General features: G+C 37.2%; 1 protein-coding gene across 4 annotated transcripts in view; it reads right to left on the reverse strand.

Annotated features, from left to right (window-relative positions):
• DGKH (diacylglycerol kinase eta) overlaps positions 1–21,307 on the reverse strand; it is a 154,365-nt gene that overhangs the window by 18,851 nt on the left and 114,207 nt on the right. For all 4 annotated transcript variants that reach the window (XM_071740206.1, XM_071740198.1, XM_071740193.1 and 1 more), the window contains 15 exons: positions 20,643–20,749; positions 19,411–19,536; positions 17,820–17,922; positions 15,978–16,140; positions 13,489–13,597; positions 13,068–13,207; positions 11,553–11,637; positions 9,082–9,167; positions 8,048–8,147; positions 6,601–6,880; positions 6,030–6,158; positions 4,257–4,391; positions 1,594–1,711; positions 595–705; positions 344–440 (listed from right to left, as the gene is read on the reverse strand). In XM_071740206.1, the coding sequence (XP_071596307.1) occupies positions 344–440; positions 595–705; positions 1,594–1,711; positions 4,257–4,391; positions 6,030–6,158; positions 6,601–6,880; positions 8,048–8,147; positions 9,082–9,167; positions 11,553–11,637; positions 13,068–13,207; positions 13,489–13,597; positions 15,978–16,140; positions 17,820–17,922; positions 19,411–19,536; positions 20,643–20,749 (1,889 nt within the window). The remainder of the gene's footprint in view (positions 1–343; positions 441–594; positions 706–1,593; positions 1,712–4,256; positions 4,392–6,029; positions 6,159–6,600; positions 6,881–8,047; positions 8,148–9,081; positions 9,168–11,552; positions 11,638–13,067; positions 13,208–13,488; positions 13,598–15,977; positions 16,141–17,819; positions 17,923–19,410; positions 19,537–20,642; positions 20,750–21,307) is intronic.

Raw genomic sequence — 21,307 nt, forward strand, 5'->3', positions numbered from 1 at the left:
TGTAGTGTATGTTCTTTTACTGTCCTTAAAAACTGCCCTTCTCCCTTGATGCAGTGAAGACTAAGAATCACACCATTTATATATTACCTATACAAGAAAACTTAGAAAAATCCAACCCCAAAACTACAAAAAAAATTGTATTTTGGGATATTGAAGTACTGACATTTAACTCCAAGGTTTCACACTCAGGGAACCACTTCTTAAGTAGCACATTTTTACACAATGCCTTATAAGTCGGCTTGGGTTGACACAAGAACCCTAAAAGGTTTCCAGAGGAAGCCCAAATTCTTTGGCATATATTGTGGAAGCAAAAACACTCATTCTGCCCATAAATAAAATTTACCTCAAGCTGAACTTTTTGTTCCAAATTCTTGTATGTTCTCTGCAGTAGCTCTTTTGTGCCAAGAACTCCATACCACATCATGTTTTTGGTCCGACTTCTGAAAACAGATAAAACAAGATTCACATATTGAAATGCAAGTATTATTACGTCTTGTATTTGTAGGATGAGGAAAATGTTAAGAAATTCAAATAAAGAGGTAAGGGAAAAAAATAAAGGCAATATATTGGCTCTGTCACTGAAAATTTTATTACCTGCACTTTTCGGGGTGCTCTTCTCGCTTGTTATTAAATTCTAGGGAAATTTTTGCATCTAACCCAATTCCAAAGTAGTTGTTCATGACACATTTTTCTGAATATCCCTCCCTGTTAGAGGAAAAGAGATAATTAGGTGTTCTTTTGTGCAGCTCCTGGATACACAAAGCTTTGACAAAGACTGTGACAGGTCTCAGAACAGATACATCAACAAAAAGACCTCAAAAGATGCTTCCTCTGAATCTCCTCAGGAAACCCAAGAGCAGTAAAAAAGACAGATCAGCTGATAGCTCCTTTGCAAGCACAAGTTACTTTTTGAAGGGAAAAGAAGAGACAGTACCACACCCCCATCCAGAACTACAAACCAAAAATAACAGTGGAATATGAGGAAAGAGCTGCTCCAGGCGAGGCTCCAAGTCAGTAGCACCACAATGGGCTGAGCACCCAGGCTGCATTTAGGCATTTTAGTGCTGGATGTTTGGCAGTGCTTTGGTTTTTGGGGATCCACAGCTTATTTATCATCTGTAAGTCTCTGCTAATGCTATACCCAGTTCTGAGAGGTGGACAGAGCTTAGGACACAGAATTTCCATCACATTGGTCCAGTCTTTAGGGAGACTTTAGTGTCATCCTCCACTAGGGACTTCCCAGAGCAGCTTCAACATCTTGGTGATTCAACTTGTGTTCAGACTGGCAGCTTAGGCAGGAAAACCCATCTCTGAAGGACTGCTGGCCTCCTCCTCTCAGAAGTGGTGGGCAAGGGATAAGTGAGCAAATATTTCTCACTAATTCTTACCGTTGCAAGACCATTCTGCAATACTCGTAACTAAAATGACAATATTCAACCTGTTTTCAGACCTCAAGGTGTACTGCCAAATGTCACAAAACCAGAATTTCTTAGTGAAAAAAAAGTTACCAAAAAAGTTTAAAAAAACAGCTTAAGAAAAGAGGAAACTGAAGTAAAAAAGTATATTTGGGAAAAAAAAAATGTAGTTTCTTACAGTGAATCTGGATCCGGGTCAATAAACGGCGTAGCACCAAACGGATCGATGTTTGCTAGCAACATTTTGCTGATAATTGAACTTCCTGCAATAGAAGCAGCTAGACCAGCCCTCAAACCTGATTAAAGACAAGAAAATAATACCAACAAACCAGTTTGTTTTTGATAAACAGAGAAACATATATTTGTCATAATATAAGCCACATACTGAGAGATAAAATGTTCGTTCAATCCATGTAGGAAACTACTGTGTTTCTATCCCAGTTTTTACCTATACTGGTTATCTTTCCAGGTCACTGGCTCTCTTGAGCAGGCAGGCAGCTATGCTGCAGTGCAGTGTCTGACTTTCCAGGTACCACACCATTGAGAAAGAAAACAAAAAAGAAAATTTAGGATTTCAGGCTAAAACTCGCTGGCTGGCGTAGTAACCAACTGAGCGACCTAACGTTCTCAAAAGAGTACTAGAGATTTTTATTTAATTGAAAATTCATCTTCAAACAGAACATGATTTTTCTTTGGTCCTTTGGTTCTTTCCTTTTATGAGGGTGGGCTCAAAGAACCTCATGAGGTTCAACAAGACCAAGTGCAGGTCCTGCACCTGGGTAGGAACAATCCACGCTATCAGTACATGCTTGGGGATGAGGTTTTAGAAAGCAGCCCTGCAGGAAAGGACTTGGGGATGCTGGTGGACAAAAAGCTGGATAATGAGACAGCAGTGTGTGGCTGCAGCCCAGAAGGCCAATTGCATCCTGTGCTGCATCAAAAGAAGCACAGCCAGCAATCTGAGAGAGGTGATTCTGCCACTTTGCTCCGTAAGATGTCACCTGGAGTATTGCATCCAGCTCTGGAGCCCTCAATACATGGACCTGATGGAGCAGATCCAGAGCAGGGTTACGAAAGTGATCAGGGGGCTGGAACACCTCTCATATAAAGAAAGGCTGAGGGAGATGGGGTTGTTCAGCCTGGAGAAAAGAATAATCCAAGGAGACCTAATAGTGACCTTCCAGTGTCTGAAAGGGGCCTACAGGGTGTTTGGAGATGGACTGTTTACAAGGCCCTGTAGTGACAGAACAAGGGGAAATGGCTTTAAATTAGAGTAAAACAGATCCAGATTAGATGTTAGGAAAAAATTCTTTACCTTGAGGTCAGTGGAAAAATGGAACAGGTTGCCCAGGGAGGTAGTTGAGGCCTCATCCCTGGAGATACTCAAAATGAGGCTTGACGAGGCTCTGAGCAATCTGATCTATTTGAGGGTGTCCCTGCTTACTGCAGGAGGGTTGGACTAGGTGACTTTAGAGGCCCTGTCCAACCCTAATTATTCTATAATTACATGCTTCTTTGAAAATATTCCTAAGGAATACTCCCACCTTTTTTACAACTGGAAGACTCATAGTTTAACTTAGTTTGTGGAAGCCTTTCCATGACTAACTTGACTATTATCAAAGTCACTTTGCAAACCACTGTGTAATGCATGTAAAAAAAAGTACTTTCTAATCTCTTTCACTTGAATTGACATAAAGAAAAATGTAAGCTCACTACTATTATGTTTTAAGTATACTAATGAAGTTAATTATAATAGTGGTGCTCCCTGCACCAGTAACTGCATTTGGATAACAAAAGATTTTTTTTTTAAATGCTTTTACTGCACAGCAGCTTTGCACAGTTTCAGTTACTCATTCCCTGAGAGGTATCTACAGACCTTATTTAGAGGTCTTATTTAGAGGGATGAACTTTACATGGCTCTGTTCTGAAGCCCCTTCATAGCCTCCACTGATCAGAATGAACAACAGAAGTACTTGGGGGTACTGGTGGATGAGAAGATCAACGTGAGCCAGCAATGAGTGTTTGCAGCCCAGAAAGCCAAAGAGATTTTCCCTCTCTACTCAATCCTCATGAGACCCCACCTGGAGTACTGTGTCCAGTTCTGGAGCCCCCAGCACAAGAAGGACATGGAGCTGTTGGAGTGAGTCCAGATGAGGACCATAAAGATGCTCATAGGAGCACCTCTCCTCTGAAGACAATCTGAGAGAGTTGGGCTTGTTCAGCCTGGGGAAGTCTCTGGAGAGACCTTATTGTGGCCTTTAAATACATAGAAGGGGCTTATAAGAAGGATGGAGAGAGACTTTTCATTTGGGCCTGTGGTGACAGGACAAGAGGCAACAGTTTTGAACTGAAAGATGGCAGGTTTAGATTGGACATAAGGAAGAAATTTTTTCATGATGAGGGTGGTGAGACTGGAAAAGGTTGCCCAGAGAATTTGTGGTTAATAATTGCAAGTGTTCAAAGTCACACTGGATAGGTCTTTGGTCAACCTGATCTCCTGAAGGATGTCCCAGCCCATGGCAGAGGTCAAATGAGATAATCTTTAGAGGTCCTTTCCAACCCAAATCACCATGTAGTTCTATGACTAGAAGATCCCGAATTTCATTTTTTTCCTCCTCCAGAATCAAATGAAACACTTCTGCTATGCTAGTGTAGTGCCAAACAATTGAGAATCTGCTACATTATTCTGCATTTCCTATTATGTGATTCAACACAAAGATGTCTGTGTCAGTTTGAACAAATCCAGGGCCTCTGATATGAAGTAAAAATCACTATTTGACAAGCAAAGGAACAGAAGACAGTGTTAGTGTAAGGAACAGTGACTTTGAAAATCACAGTTACCTGGGCAGATTATCCTAGTGTTAAGCACTGGGAGATTTTCCTTGCTTGCAGCCAAAGCTGGAGCAGAGAATGAGCCTGCCTGAGAATGGACACCTCGGCTGGTACGTCGATCCGGAGATCTTGGTGCTGTTTTACCTGTGCAGAAGTATTAAAGTAAGAGCATTAAGTAGACCTCTAATGGTATTACCAAATACACAGTTTTTACAGCCCCAGAAATATTTCAAAAGCATTTATTTCATCTGTTATCATTGTGACAAATGTTCCCAACTTACAGTTCAAGCCAGTAGGAAAAGTTGAATTATATCCACCTTAAAATGCAATAGTACTTAATGTTCTATTAAGAATCTGATGGATGTGCTAGAGAATTAATACAAATTTAAACTTCTATCCAATGCATATTTATTTATGAATTTACCTATATTTTACAGTTCACTATTATTTATAAGTTTCAGTACAGATACCTATTTTAACCCATAGGCCATGGAAATTCCTCAGAGTAACGTGGGTGTACTACATGAAGACATTAATGGAAAGAAAATGCAGAGTGGGAAAATCTAGAGACAAAGGTAATAACAAGAACCAGGGTTTAGAAAATGTGTTCAAATCAATTCAGGACAGGATTTGGGCATTCACTGTTGTTTGGGTTTTTTTAGGTGAAGATAATCTGTCATGGAACAGACAATGAATTAGCAAATTCTTCACTTTCTTGTATTCCATATCTTTCTGAATGACTTGCTTAAGTCAATCAGAAATTATTAGATGCAGGAAAGAGGTAAGTGGGTGAAATTTTCTGGACTGTTTAATATGGAAAGTCTCACCATGTGGACTAACAGATCCTTTGGATTTTAACATCTGGATAACAGCCTTAGAAATTATCATAAAAAGCTACAGTATTGTATGGCAACAACACAACACAATGATCTGGTATCTGTGCACAACAAAATACTGCAATATAAAGTTGAAAAATAAAAAGAAATGAAACCTGCAAGTGATATCTTACAAGAGTTATTAAATATTTAGAAAAGGGTAATTAACATATGGACAAATATTATATTCATAAAATACCAGGAAGATCCTTGGAGGGTAAAATATAATATTCAGAAGAAACTTAACATTAATTTTTCATAACATTACTGAAAAATTCACAGTGCTGTTCATACATTCTGTTCCCTCTGTACTTGGGAACAAGGCAGTTACATTAAATAGGAAAATCAACAGAGCAGCTGGTCTTTATTTGACAGATAAAACTCACGGGGATAATTGCAGTAAAGATAAACTTTTGCTGTTCAGGCTCTGACAAAAAACAACAGAGCCTTAATGAGTAAAACTGATGTTTCCTTGCAGATAATTGAATTCATGTTTCATGCTTTATCCCTGAGCACCTATCTTCCACTGACAGCACTAATATCCACTCTGTTTCACACATATCAGATGTAGGAAGAATAACACAGCTTCCCAATAAAGGCAGAAACTGTATCGCCAAGAAACAAGGAGCTTATATATCTTTCTACATTTGGATACACATATGTGTATGCTTTTATTTTATTATATATTTGCAGAAGTAGGATGGGGTCATTCAAAGGGTCAGCATCCTCTATGAGCTCCTACTCAACAAGCAATGATTCCTATAACCAGGGGAAAAGGAGAGGGGCAAATGAAGAGAAACAGTGAAACAGGATGGTAGTATTTTTAATTATGGAGCCAAATATGCTCCATAATGCAACTATAAGGAGACTGCATAATTTTAAATTCTCTCCTTTCTGATTTACTCACTTGATGGGGACTCAAGGTCCTTTGTATCTTCCTCTTTTTCCTCTTCTTTGGATTCATCCAATTCTTTGCTAAATTCTATCGGAGACTGGTTCACTTGTTCTTCACTGTGAGCATTCTGCTCATCCACAACTGTTTATAAAAAAAAAAACACAAAACAAAAACCAGACAAAGTGTCAAGATTTGTAAAGAAAAAAGCGCAGACACGGAAAATCGGCTTTTCTTTTTTCCCTGTAGCTTTAAGTTTAAAAGCATTAACAAAAGATTTCTATTTCCAATTCAGTGGAAAAGAGTCTAGCAATCTTTTGCTCATCAATAAAGATTTGCTGTCAGAACTTTTCATTTTGTGGAGGATAATAGCTACATAAGGAGTGCACACACATGCATATATATGTATTCATACATCAGACAGCCATAAGCATCTAAGAAGCTGCAGTTCTTTTCCTTGCAACAAGAACATAACCTTATCTATGTAAGAATGTAGAAATCAACCTTTAATAATGAAAATGCATCCTAGTTTAAAAAATATTTTAAATTGTTCTATCATAAGGATTAAAATGATGCCCATGTGCACCTTTTTCTGCTTGTTCAATGATCTGCCTCACAGCCTTCTTCAAGCTGTTTGCCCGGAGCATTAACTGTTCCCTTGGTTTGAAGAGTTTCTGGGTGGAAGACTTGGAGACACACTCCTCCACTAATTGCTCTTTACTTTCAGACAAGGATTCTTCACTGGAAAACTCCTCTCCTTCTTCTTCCACAATGGGAGGAGTGATGTCTGGGAGAATGGGAGCAGCCTGAGCTTCTGTGTGAAGAGCTTGGAGCAATAGGTCTAGCTTCTCATTTAACTCAGAGCACTAAGAGAGGAACAAAATACAAACACACACACACAAAAAAAACAACCCCCAGTGAACATTCACAGGAAATTAGGTACCAGATTATATTTAAAATAATAAATCTCTTAAGTTTCTATGTAATTGCTCAGGTAAAATCCATTTTGGAATATCAGATTAGGAGTAAATCTGCATTATTTTCTTGCAGACATTCCCTGTGATACCCAACCAGATTAGAACAAGTATAATAACTCCCCCAACACTCAAACTAAAATAACACACCATGCTAAACTCAGCCTGCTACATATCTAGGGTACAGATAAGATCTTATTCCTTTCTGCAGCACAGAGAACAAGCACAGATTTGCCCATACCATGGATTTGCAAGAGATTGTGGGATGCTCAGTACCACAGTTTGGAGAGATAATCCATGGGACATGGAGCTGTGACAGAGCAGAGGAGCTCAAGCCAGGACCAAACCCTGTCAGACACCTCTATGCCTAACTGAGCAGCTGTCTCATAAGAACACTGGACAAAAGGTGATTTTCTGTGCTTTGGGAAACTGACATTGTCTGGCCTTGGAATAGTTAAAAAGAAAAATTCATTTTCTAAAATGTCCACCAAATAGGAATGTGAACCGCAAATTGCCATTTTGCAAGTACATTTTCTGACTCTGAGGTTGTTACTGATTTTTGTTTTCTTCTTTTCTTTTCAGCCCATGTTAATTTTGTGCCTCATACCAAATCCTTCTGGGGTTTCTTTCCAATGTTTTTGCAGCACAGTCTCTGCAATTTGCAGCTTAAACCATTATTTTTAAGAATGCAGTCTCTCTTCCCTTCGTTCTCCAAACATACTCCCTCTTCATTATCCCATTGTTTTCCTGTAGCTAACTTTATTCCTTTCAGAGAAAAGTGTAACTCCTGATGCAGAATATTTCCATTTATCTCCATGTACGTTACCAGGTACTTTATCTTTTCTGAAGCAAAAAAAGTGTAAACAAAGTTTATACAGATCTTAGAGCTGAAAGATAGTTCAGCAATAACTGATCTATACACTATGAAGAGAAGAATTTGAGAGTCATGGTTGAAATAGAAGCCAAGCTGGGCATCCTGGAGAGGTTTAAAAAATTAAAAACCTATGAGCTATAACACAAAACCACAACTTTAAACCAGAATATAATTAGTAGCCTTACTTTAATGGCCATGGCATCAGCTTCCTCTGCATTTTCCATTGGTTTTTCATAAGTCTTCCCTATTTTGGCAACAAAGTCCTTTACAGTTTCACATAATATTCTTCAGATAAAAAAAGAAGAGGTGAGAAATAAAACAGGTATGTTTTGCCTATTAAATTCTTACAGCAATTTATCTATATACATATTGCTACATATCATTCCTGTTGGAAACTGAACTCTGTGATCATACTTGCAAAACACATGACAGTCTTTTCCATAGCTTGCAAAATTCAAGCAATAGGCTTTAAGAAAAACCTCTTCTTCCCTTGTGTCTAAGTCTCTTATTTAGACCCAATTTAGAATTTCCAGCTAATTTTCAACATGTGCTATGTATTCTTTAAAAATGAAATTTTATTAACTTTCTTTTAGGAGGAGAAAAGGAAAAAAAAAAAGAACTTTTGCATATCACAAAATTTAAAAAACTTTTTTTCACAGAGAATTTATACACAGAGTACTTCTTATTTTATCTCCATGATTTGCTAAGTAAATTACCTGTCTCCTTAAATGTTTCAGTTTGGGGAAAAAATACCTGTTGTCTGAGACAATTATTTATTGAATTGATACAGACAGAGCTAGGACAAAGTTACCTATCTTGAGGTTTGCTTTCACACTGATGAAGTTGTTTGTCTTCATAATGACATTGCATATGCATTAAAAAATTAAGAAATATAATTTGAAGTAGATCACATATTTGCATAATAACACTAAGTTTCGTATTTAAGCTACACGGTGATTTGAAGTGATTTAAAATAATTTGATATTATAGGATTTTTTTAAAAAAATGTTTGATGTGTGTGAGCTACCCATTATAACTGTACCATGTAAATAATTTTCAGAAAAAAAATATCCATTCTAAAAGACATAAGTCAAAATATATTAAGCCAAGCCAGTCAGGCCAGACATCAGAAAACCAGGCTATGACAGGCAGTTATTGTGTTGATGATGTTACACAAGGAATTTATTCCTTACATCTTACATTAAACTGATCAACTCACTTGGCAGATGCAATGACAACTGAGTGCTGATCTGAATTGAGAATTTTTGCAAGATGAGCAGCAACTGAGTCCTCATAAGCAGATATCTGAAAGCAGAGAGAAAGATGACTTAACTTTCCACGTGCTTCAGCAGTTTAACCCCAAGCAATGAATTAAAACATCTCAAAAACCAGCAGGGTTTTCATTTCAGATCTAAGAAAGTCCAAATAGCTGGCAGTGCAGATTCTACCTGCATACTGTATTTTGTGTGCCAGATTTTTAATGTTCGAAGCAACGTTTGATTCACAGCTCTTTTTCCCCTGTAGAGAAAACAGTAAGTTATTTCTAGGCTAAAATTAGGCCACGAGGAAGGAAAAATCTACCTTCTTTTTAGGTCTATGAAAACCTAAATTAATATCTAGTATCTTTTATTTAAAAAAAAAAAAAAAAAAAAAAAGCAGCAAAGGATTCCTCAAATTTAACTGCTCAACTGAGAACAAATCAAAAGTTTGCAGTTATAATCCTGAATTATTTTTTTTACCGTCAGATGAGATCTTATTCACAAAGAAATCTTACTGACAAAAGCAGCTGAACTGGTATAACGTTATCAAAACCAGGCCTTAAGGATCAAACTATTTAGAGCTCAGTCTTTATGAGACCCTTGGGGAGAGTGAATGTGTAAAGTGTAAAGAACTGTAAATTCTAAAATATTCAGGCAAATATTTGGCATGGATCAGAGATGCATTCGTGCACACTATGTCCCGTCTCAAAATTGATACAGAACAAGACTTAAATTTTTAAAACAAAATTCTAACCAAATTCCAAGTCCAATGCTAAAAATAAATCCAGTTTTTTAATTTTTTGATGACTACCCTTTAAGAATCTTTTAAAATCGTCTGGTGTGGTTTTGCCCTTGCTATGGAGCAGGTAGATATATCACCCTTTTTTCCTCCTAAAACCCAGTCTTAGTTGTACAAATCTGATTGTAAATCAGTTTTCATTTCAAGGGAAAGAAACAAGATACAACCATCTGATCTTTAAGAACAAACTAGTGTTGTTCAAGCATCAGTTTTAAGATTTCTGGAACCAAACAAAATACGTCTCCTAAAACTGGAGGAAAATGAAAAAAGAAAGAATGGAATATGTACTCTTATTTATTGTAAGGCTAATCAATCTTTTTCTGAAGTATCATCACTCAATATAAGATGCAAATAACAGTGATAGAGAGACTGAATAGGATACTCAAAAGAAAATGGCTTTGTCCAACTCAGAGTAATGGCAGGTAATAATAACCTACTCCCAGAAAGAAGTTTCATATGAGCATCTCCTCCCATTTTCAGGAGGGGCTAAACATAATTTCAAAGCCAGAAGAAACTACAACAGAATGGAATATTTTTTTTTCCTCTACAAGATGAAGACACACTTGAAAATTTTAACTCTTTGGAAAATTTTCAGAAGGTAAAGCCTTGGTCTGCATTGCTGATATTAGAAACAGAGCTGTGTGCAAAGCAGCTCTGTTAAAATTCCAGCCAGCAGAGCCCCAGCCTTTTTGCATTTCAATATCAAGCAAGCCATCAAAGGTTATAACCTACTTTAAAACAGCCTGAATTATTAAATTATTCAGGAACCTGCTGATTAATTATTGCTTCTCAAGTACTTCTGAGCTAAAGTTGTTATGCATTAATTTTATTTGGAATATATTATTTTCCCATTTTTAGTCAGACTTTTCACGCCAATTAATTTGATTAAATCATCTCCCCCTCTCTCTCAAAATCAAAATCTCATCAGATAGTACAAGCAGAATTCTGGTCTGAAAGACAGACTAAGCTTTTCTTTGAGGCCACTTCTGATTTCCAGCTCTCTGAAAGAACAAAGAGAAAGTTGGGTGGTATCACCTGATCTAAGTCAAGCTGCAAAAAGCTGCTTTCTTTCAGAATACAACCCTTGCCTTCTAAATATTGGGTTTTTTTAGTGCTTATTCCAAACTCAAGATAGCAAACATTTTGCTTCTATATACATATGTATTAAAATATTTGTTGTAGCACAATTATTATTCTTATGCAATAACATTAACCCATACTAATATATACAAAATTATATGAAATAATATGAAATACATTCTCATGTATGAATAAAACCAATTTATTATACTACACAAAACTATAAAATTATATTCTTATTAAAATATTATGTAAAACAACATATAGAAGAATTTCAGAATATATCATATTAAAATATATATGTTTCAGGAAGAAATTTTCCTGACTGCTCTGCTGAAGACTCATTACCTTCTTTCAGTTTTGGTGAAGAGTACAGAACTGGAAACCCTAACTACTTGAGATTCATGCCATGAACACTTATTAACTTCCTTCAGATGTTCACAAAAACATGTGATGTTCTATTTTTCCCACAAGTGCTTCAGTTCTAAATATTGTCATCCCAGAAACTCCAAGTTAAGTCTATGAAACAAGAAAACAACTGTAAAAGTCCACCTGGCATTCCTCTGACTCTTCTACAGTCACTGGAAGAAGAGAAGGCTTTGCTGGTAATTTCAGTTCATATGACATTATACTCCATCTGAAAGAAACATAACAGATTTTATGTTTCCGGATTTTATCTTTTCTCCAACATATCAACAAAAGGAAAATTCATTGTTGCACCACAGAACAATTTGTAAAAAATAAAAAAATTAATAAAGAAAAAAAGCACGCAACAAAGATTTTTCACTGAAACATTCACAATATGAAAGAATTAGTGCAAACTAAGTGCAGAAGCTAATGGAAAACAGACATGTTCCTAAAGAAAAAGCTGAAAAATTAGCTTTTCATCTCAACTATGGGAGGCAGGCATGAGAACACAGCAGCAGATGAAGTATCTCCACTGACATGTGGATTTTCCCCCCAGGGGTAAAGGACAGAGCTCTACAGCACAGGTGATTTTGAAACTGCTAAAAGCAAGATCCTTCAAAGCCTGCTGAAAAGAACAAGGAATCACTAGAGATGGCCTTGGGAGCAAGTCCACTGAAATCAGATCTAAAAATGAAACGGAGCTTTTGTTTCCATAGAGAAAAATGCAAACACAATTTAACCTCTGAATCTTTCAGACTGCTCAAGTCAACCTTTATTTCTAAGGATCAGTAACAGGCATTTCTCTACATACTTTGCTGTAAAAAAAATGAAGCAGTGTACATAAAAGCTTAAAATAAAAAAGGATTTGTTCATCTATTTCATAAAAAAAAAAAACACCCTAAAATAAAATCCCCTTCAGGTGTTTGTACCTAGAGCAAGGACAGAAACAACCATGAGAGAAAGGGACAGAGTAAAAAATACTCTTCTCAAAAGGAGTGTTGCACCTTCACTGGAACAACACGCATAACCACCACCTTCTCTGACTTTAAAAATGGGGCTTATTCATTTGTTTTATGGATGGAAACTACAGAAAACTAGGGCTGGTAAGATGGTTTTTTTTTCAGTAAGAAAATGCCCCAAGCAGAAACAGTAGTGAATCAAGCCAAAGATACAGTTATCCCAGCATCTTGTCCACAGATGAAGCCTCAGGATGAAAGCAAACAATACAAGTTCTCCCTGCATCCAAGGACAGAGAACTCAGGTGTTTCCTGAATAATGATGCTACCTTTAATAATATTTAATTGTATGCACAGAGTCCACAAAACTGTGCAAAACAGAGCTGAATCTACACAATTTCTTAAGGCTTACAACTACCTGGGAGTTATGCAGCTCCATCAGTTATGCAGTAAGTGTCACCTTGTGGTCACCTCTGAACAACACACGTCCCAGCTTCACCAACTGCTCTCCCTTCTGACTTTCCAGGGGACATTGAAGAGCTGTCCCCATTTCTATCTTGACTCACCTCATGATTATGATCTGCACTATAAAAACCAAACCCACTGAACACTAAGTCTCTGAGATGGATTTAGGCCATCAGAAACCCAAACAAATACAATTTGAATCTTGTGGTAAATCATATATATGTGCATTTAGGTTTACCTGTCCAACATCTTTGTGCTGGCTCGTTCTAGTTTCTCCAAAATCTGAGGAAGTTGTGTATCATCATCACAAGATCCTCCCCAGCCAAGGACACGAGCGAGGTCATTTCCAGTACCAAGGGGTAACACTCCCAACTGACACTGAAACACAACACAGGAGCAAATCTACTATTGAAAACTAGAAATGAAAAGTACAAGCTATAACAATGTCTGGCATTTCAAGCAAAAAAAAAAAAACAAACAACTATATAGTTGAGGTCTAAAGCTTGTAAATAAAAACCAGCCTGTATACCCCAGTGAAAATTTTTATTAACAATAACTTTTGAGCCCATATTATGGAGATGACACAGAACCACAGAATAGTCAGCATATGAAATTAAGTCTAGGCAGTACAGTCAAGGAAAGCAAGGATGCACACTTGCCTGTTTGTGCAAGCTGAGCTTATCAATTTCTGACAAGACCCAGCCCACACTTCCATCGCCGCCACACACAAGAATCCTGAAGTTGTCAAACTTCTGAAATAACCGCAAACTGCAGAGAAAACACAGCCAGGGTTAGACCAGTTAGAACCAGTTCTGTCCATTAGTGAGAGAGCACTTACATTCATTGTTACAAGACAGTATGGTGCAGGGCATCTTTGTGGTCCTTCTTTTACTGTCCTTCTTTTACCATCTCCTGCATCCCACCTATTGCTATATATTCCACTTACGCTGACATTTCTGATAAATAACATGCCAAGTTTTACTTGAAAAAAATTTTCCCTTGATATTGTTTTCAGGATTTTAATAATGTTGTTTTATTATATCTATTAGGGTTTTTTTAAAAATGCCTATGCTATGAAATTGCAACTGCTCTGTGCTTCCCACTACAGCCAGATGGCACAAGGCACCACTGGGGATTTTTCATAGGAAGAGGCTAAGACATGACAGAGTGTGCTCCACAATACAGGTGGGGATTTTGCCAGTGTCTGACTAATTAAATGCAAAGACCTTTGGAGAGAATTACTACACACGAGGTGTTCCCAACAATGTAAGACCTATAGAATACACGTATTTCTTATTACATCCTAAAGCTGTATCCTGCATTTGCTTTCCATGGCTCTTCCTCACGTTCTCTGACTCTTAACACGTCCAGGATAAAACATTTGGGGAGTACAGAAAAGGAAGACAAGAGACAGAACAGGCAGAAAGGTGAGACACAGAGGAAAGGGGAATTAGGTGTTAAGAAACATCCAAGGGGTAAAAACAAAAGGGATTTAAGCTTAAAAACCAAAGAAAAATTGCAAAGTATAAGCCCTTAAAATAATAAAAGTCAAGATGTTTTTTAAAATGCATGTTATTTCCCAGAATAGGTATAGTCCCTGAACTATTTCTAAAAAGCATGACATTAAGATCACACATATTTGAAGCATCTATATTTTTTCTAAAGAACATAATGTCAATTGTCTATGATAGCCAGGTACCTACCCAGAAAAAAAGATGAAGATATTTGAGGAAAAAACTGTTCATGCCAGAACAATTTCTCCTACCCTGAGAAAAGGGAGAAAACCACTAGAAGTACATTGTCTCAAAGAACACAGTTCTGCTTTTAAGATCTACTAGAAAGAAAAGAATGCATCAGCATAACCTGATAGAGTAACTGCTAAGGACCTCTCTTCAGAAACTCTTTGGTAAAAATATTTAGAAGCAAACAACCTGACCAACAATTACAGTGCAAAACCCAAGTGAGGCTCCTGAACCATGCTGCTGTTTGGTACAACTGTATGAATGAAGAGAACTTGCAAACTGATTTATATTTCAGACTGTCCTCTCTTAAAAATTGTCTCTCCAATTAAGATTAACTTTTATTTGTCATTATAGTTACTTATACACCAATGTTAGCCAAAAAGGACTTAGATTAAATTCAGATCATCAGAGTAATAATGAAAAGAATACTACAATTTACATTAACACAACGTGTACATAACACAGTATAAATTAAAAAAATCCACAGCCGTATTCCCTTATATTTGTATTACTTGCCTGAATTTTTATGCATTCATTTCTACATTTTTATAATGCAAGCATAATTCTGCATCTTTACAAGTACAAAAATTAGTGTTTCTAGTTGCTGTAGATGATATTAATAGGCCATTTAACCATAATGCTACATGTGAGTGGAATTAAGCTAGGAAACAGAAAAATGTGCATGAGTTTCATCTTCATGAATATGCAAAAACTTTTGGGTTGTGGCCACTACTATGCAAATTTCATCCCTATCTCTCCGACAAACAACCCTTAGATTTTGTAGAATGCCTGATGGTTTTAATTGTGTTCCTGCTCCAACCTTGGAGAGATGCTCATTTTCTTGATCATTTGCATACATTGCCTAAACCATATTTTAAATTTTGGTTTCAGATCATCGAAGTTTTACAGTATTCATCCATCACACACTGCAGACTCCCCTCATGGCATTCATGTTGAGAATTCAAAAGGATACAGAGTACATGTAGACAATAGTTTCATTCTGTAGCTATTCACAATAAAGTCACAGGTATATCTCAATTACACACATGAAATGGAAGAAAAGCACCCAGGCAAATGTACATAAAGCCCCTGATCTGGGAAAGCATCTAATAATTTGTAATTGTTTTGAACCTTACCAGTTAACAGAAGTTCAGCCTAGTAAGAAAGCCAAAAAAACCCTCTTGGACTGATAGGTTTTGGGTTTGAATTTTCAAGTGAGTCTTTCCAAAACCAAACTTTCCTACAGAACCTTCACCCACCAGAACGAATCCTGAAATACCCTTAGCTTTTAGATTTTAACCAGAAAGTCAAAGTAGATATTGGTGACTGAATCACAGCAACGAGGGGACAACACAACACTAAATTCCCTTGAGGAAAGGATTGCTCAAGATTTCCAAGGTCATTACCCTAAGTGAGGTCCTCCATTCATTAAATCGAACACCTGAGCTGGATTTAATGACTGTTTGAATCGACGAAGAAACTTTACTCCCTGATTGTCTCCACTCTTTGAGTTAACAAAAACTAAAAGAGGACTGGCACAGGATGGCGGGCATGTGGCTTTCCAGAAACCTGTGAACATAGTTAGAAAGAATGAGATAAATAAGGCTTTCTAATATGAACAACACAAAAAGAAAACATGAGAAAGAGGAAGAGAGATGAAGGACAAAAGGAGTACATTCTAGCATGCATAATATAAATGCTACATTGAATTTTAGCCTTGCAAGGAAAATATAACTGCTCAAGATTTGCAAGTTCTTTTTTTTCTCTCTGCTATTTTCAGTGCCTAGATTTAGTAAAATCCTGAAGACAATACTTCTGATGCTTTTCCACAGTTTACTAACATTTTAGAAAACTTCTCAAATAGCAGCGTCACAGACTACCAAATAATTAAATATGTATTTCAGTACAAGTGTTTGGCTTTTGATCTGATTTTTCTTTAACCTTACTGGGTTGAACTGGATCACCCAGTTCTGTAAGAACTTTCAAAGACTACCCACAGAATTTAGAAGTGTCTGTAGTCAGTTTCTTCCAGATAAGATTTTGCATGAGAACTTTTTTCTCAGACTCAAGTTATACTATTGATAATAGAATCATGGAAAAACAGGCTTAGAGCTGTTAGACTTAAGCAAAGCTTATCAAGAGCAGATTTTAACTATTTACAGCAGGCTTTCAATGGACACTGTGGTTGCCAACATTAAACAGTGGTTTCTCAGCAAGACTTCCAAATCAGACATCACAGGTATAGATTTTGACATTTTTTTCAGGCAACATGAAAATGACTGTGTTGTTTCCAATCACGAAGATAATCATCAAAGGTACAAATAAAAATGGCATTAAATTATGCTAATTTAATTCCACATTATAATAATGCATAATTTAAAATAAGTATTATTTTATTTAAGTGCAAAAAAAAAATAAATCACAAATGAAACAATCTTATCATGAATAATTAAATAGTAGCATGATGCTCTGCTCTAAAACACCTCATAGCAAGTAAACAGAGTGAGAATATCCAGCAAAAATAATCACATCTACTAATTTGATATAGTAAAATTCATTAAATTGTGTTCAAGTTGTTGGTCTACATTTGCCATCAACACATAATATAAAATTAAAGCTGTTGGATTTCATGATACTCCTTACTCAATCCACTCCCTGCCATTAAGCACAGTCTCCCACTGCTCATGCATCTCTATCTTGAGCAATCCAAGAACTTCTGAGTTTTGAACACTTGATGTTTTTTTGTTGGGTTTGTTTTTATTTTTGTTTTGTGTTGCAGGGTTCTTAAACTGCTTATATTTAAAAAAAAAAATTTAGAGAAGCTATGGAATCCATTCTCCTCTTTAGCCTGGTAAGTTAGTTGTTGGATCTGAGCTATTCAGCCAGCTTACCTCTGCACAAAGCAAAGTTATCCAAAATTTGAAAACTCACAGAATGAGTGATGCATAACAAGTAGGCATCAGCCCACAACATCTGAGGATTCTGGACATTCACTTCAGAAGTTTCCCAGGGTCATAAATACAATGGGAGAAAATTTCCAGTGGGAGAACTTTCAAAATATTTTTTAGAATCATTCCAAATGTTAAATAATTCTCTATAAAGCTACACAGAAAATTAAACTGTGATCTAAATTTGAAAACTTCATTCAACAGCTCAGCACAAGGATTTTAAGCCTTGTTTAGTTATACAGGTCTCACTAGGCACTGCACACCTGGAGCAACCACTGAACACACTACAATGCTACGTACCATCAGAGTCTATACTGTTTAGTGCTGTTGGAGGTATGATTGATACCTTACATTGGCCAAGTGGACATTTACGAGGATACAGATCTTTACAGGCAGTGTGAACCTACAAAAGAAACAAAAAAATTATTTCCCCACAGCTGTATAACATTTGTATGTAATGTATGATATATAACATTTAGGTGAGGGGGAAGTGAAGTGAGACTGGAAAAAACCCACGAGTGTCCAACGACAAAGGCTTGTTATTCATGCCAAAAAAACCTAATTTTGGAGTACTTATTCTTCAGCTACCCCTTATTCCAGATGTGAATCACCATTTAAAGGCAATTGCTCACCTCCATCCATAAGCAAGGGAGGAACAAGTTCCCAGATGCAGCATCTCTGCTGGGGGCAGCAGGCACACGGTGCACAGGCAAAGCCACAGCTCTGTGCATGACTGCTCCACCTGACTATTCTGGAACACACATCTTCACTAAAGCTAGAACAGCTACCATGTCAGAGGTGGGGCCCATAAACCATGTGTTGTAGAGGTCACTTTCATACTTAGTGGAAAAACAGGCATGTGCAGAGGGTGGATGGGACCCTGATAATCTGAATTTCAAATCACCCCTACAGATGACAAGCATGTCCCACTGCCTACACGCAATGCTTGGGGCTTTGTGTGTGCTGAAAACTTCAGCAATAAAAAAGCTGCTAACTTTCATAGAATTATAGAATGATTTGGGTTGGAAGGGACCTCACAGATCATCAAAATCCAAGCCCCCTTCATAAGCAGGGGCACCTCCCACTAGACCAGGTTGCACAAGACCTCATCCAACCTGGTTTTAAACACTTACAGGGAAGGGGCATCAACAACCTCCCAAGGCAACCTATACCAGTATCTTCCACAGTGAAGAACTTTTTCAAACCAAAATCTACCCTCTTTCAGTTTAAAACCATTACACCTTGTCCTGTCACTACCCACTCTGGTGAAAAGCCCCTCCTCAGTTTTCCTGTAGGCCCTATTCTATAACCTAGCATATTAAATCCATCTCTTAAAACAAGTTAGAAAAAAATCAAGAGAAAACTGTATTTTGGGGAAACAGCAATAACATGCTATAGAATATCAATCAACAACCTACAGAGCATCACAAAGAAGAGAACTTCAAGGCTTTGCAGTAATAAAAACAATACTACATTACTATTAATAAATATCAACAAATATTAATATTCCTAATATTATTAAAATATTACAGCAATATCTACAGTAAAAGAAACAAGAAAGTAACGTGATTATCAGGCATATGGAATAGGCACCTGAACTTTCAGTTAGCAGTCAGGAGAGGCTGGAGAAAACATGTTAGATGACAACACCTATTAAAGAAAAACTGCATCTGTGGCTCTCTTGAAAATAACTGAAGCAAGCAGGGAAATTCTGAATGTCAGAGAGACCTGAATCTGCACAAGCTGCCTGCTTCTACTTAATCCAGAAGCGGAGCTATGAAATGACAAAATAAAAATAATACTGGGAATAATAATAATTAATAATAATAATAATGGGAAGCAACAAAGCTGGCAAAATCCTGGCCACTTGGATGTGCTTCGTTGGACCTACCATAGCTTTACACCAAAGGCACTTCCAATCTTGCAGGCGTAAAACGCTGCCACAAGTCTTGTCGCAGACTGCACATTTGGCACTGACGGGCAGATTACCCTCTAACCACTGGTGAGGCATAGCTATCTGTGAAGAAGTAGTCATAAAAGTTAAATACTCAGAAACAGAAATTACAGGCTTTTGTCTCTCAAATATATAGGTGGTTTGAAACTGTTTGCCCACAGCTCTACCCTTTCACTGAAGAGGCAGGTACAGCTGACCAGCATGAGTGACACTGATGCTCACAAAGCAGCATCCAGGAATGTGTACTAGAGTGATGTTTCACCTGCTAGGCAGAAAATGTGAGAGCTGGAGAAGGGAGAAGCACCTCATTGAACTATTCATAGTGCTACGGTAGCAACTGACCCCAAAACATCAGGGTAGTTAAATCCAGACACTCTGTAACTCAGGCACTTCAAGTTGACTGCATGACACAAGCCAATTAAAATGACTAAATTGCAGAAGAACAGGCAGGACAGCAGAGTGCCTTAGTGTCTGTATGGACCCTCTTCACACATCTAGTAAATGTCAGCTCTATAAAGCAGTCCCTAAATGCAGTGCAAAGCTTCACTCAGTGCACTCTTTGTCCCGTTAATACCATGGGCAACTCAGGACACTCATGAAGTGCAACTTACTACTAAGTGTCTAGGAAGATGCTTCACTCCAGTGTCACACAGATGGTTGTGTTTGTAAAAATAACCTATCTATCACAACAAACCTCTGAAAAGCTTTTGTCATTTCTCCTGCTATTTTTAAAATTTCTGCTCTCAACCGTAAAAAACCCCCCACAGATCAGCAAACTCCAAACAAGCCTCCTGGGGAACAGCTATCAGTAGAGGAGGACACAAAATAGATTGCCAAAACAACATGGTAATAGTATAAAATACCAACTTTGCTTAAGAGCAGTAGGAACTTTTGGGAGCAATTCTCCAGCTCCAGAGTTACTCTGCATGGGGCCTTAAAAATCTTGTAAAATGGCTGCAATCTACTGCCCACAGATACTGAACTTGCTTGGTGAGATAGGAATATAACTTTTGTTCTAAATACCAAGTTAATCTCTGAGTAGTGTTCCTACAATTAACTTCAGTGGGTCATATGGCAACGTTTCTATGCTTACCCTTTTTCATTATAATTTTTTGCCCCATAAGGAAGAGAGAGCTTTGGAAAATCCTGTAAATATGAATAGTACTTACACCATCTTCATCTTCAATGATGTCTTTTCCAATTGAGGCTAATGTAGTCCATTTGCAGTTATTTGTTGCTCGGACAGCACATCTTTTATGTGCTTTAAACTTGCACACTGGAAGGCACACATAAACATGAATACTATGTCATTTGCTGTAATTCAGGGAGATGTATCTCTAGAAAATAATTAACGTAGACATTCCATAAAACAGCCAAGAACATATAATTTAGTGTTGCACACACGAGACAACCCAGCTAAAATAAAATTCAGTTTAATAACCACTCCAGCTATAACTGTCTGAATGGGGTTTAACTGCCTAGCCGTAGCCCATATTTCACATGCAATTATACAAAGCTACAAATACATCTTCACCTGTGTTTTTGTCTTTCCTATTTCTCCATTGGCACAATAATTTAGACGCCTGGTTTAAACTTGCAAGACTTTAAACTTGCAAGGAGAGTGTTTTTCAAGTATTTTGCTTCAGGAGTTCTGTTTCTTTGCTTGGAAGATACCTTTTGGGCATTATATTATGCCTATTTTCCCAGAAGCTCACAAAGTGACAAGTTAGGTGCTGATGTATTTATTCAAGATACTGATGATTGCAATATTTTGCAAGAGGCTACAAGAAAGAGAACCTGTCTTCTCACTGGATTATTTATTTAAAATCTACTA

Source organism: Heliangelus exortis, chromosome 1, assembly GCF_036169615.1.
Source record: "Heliangelus exortis chromosome 1, bHelExo1.hap1, whole genome shotgun sequence".
NCBI classification, from domain to species: Eukaryota; Metazoa; Chordata; class Aves; order Apodiformes; family Trochilidae; genus Heliangelus; species Heliangelus exortis.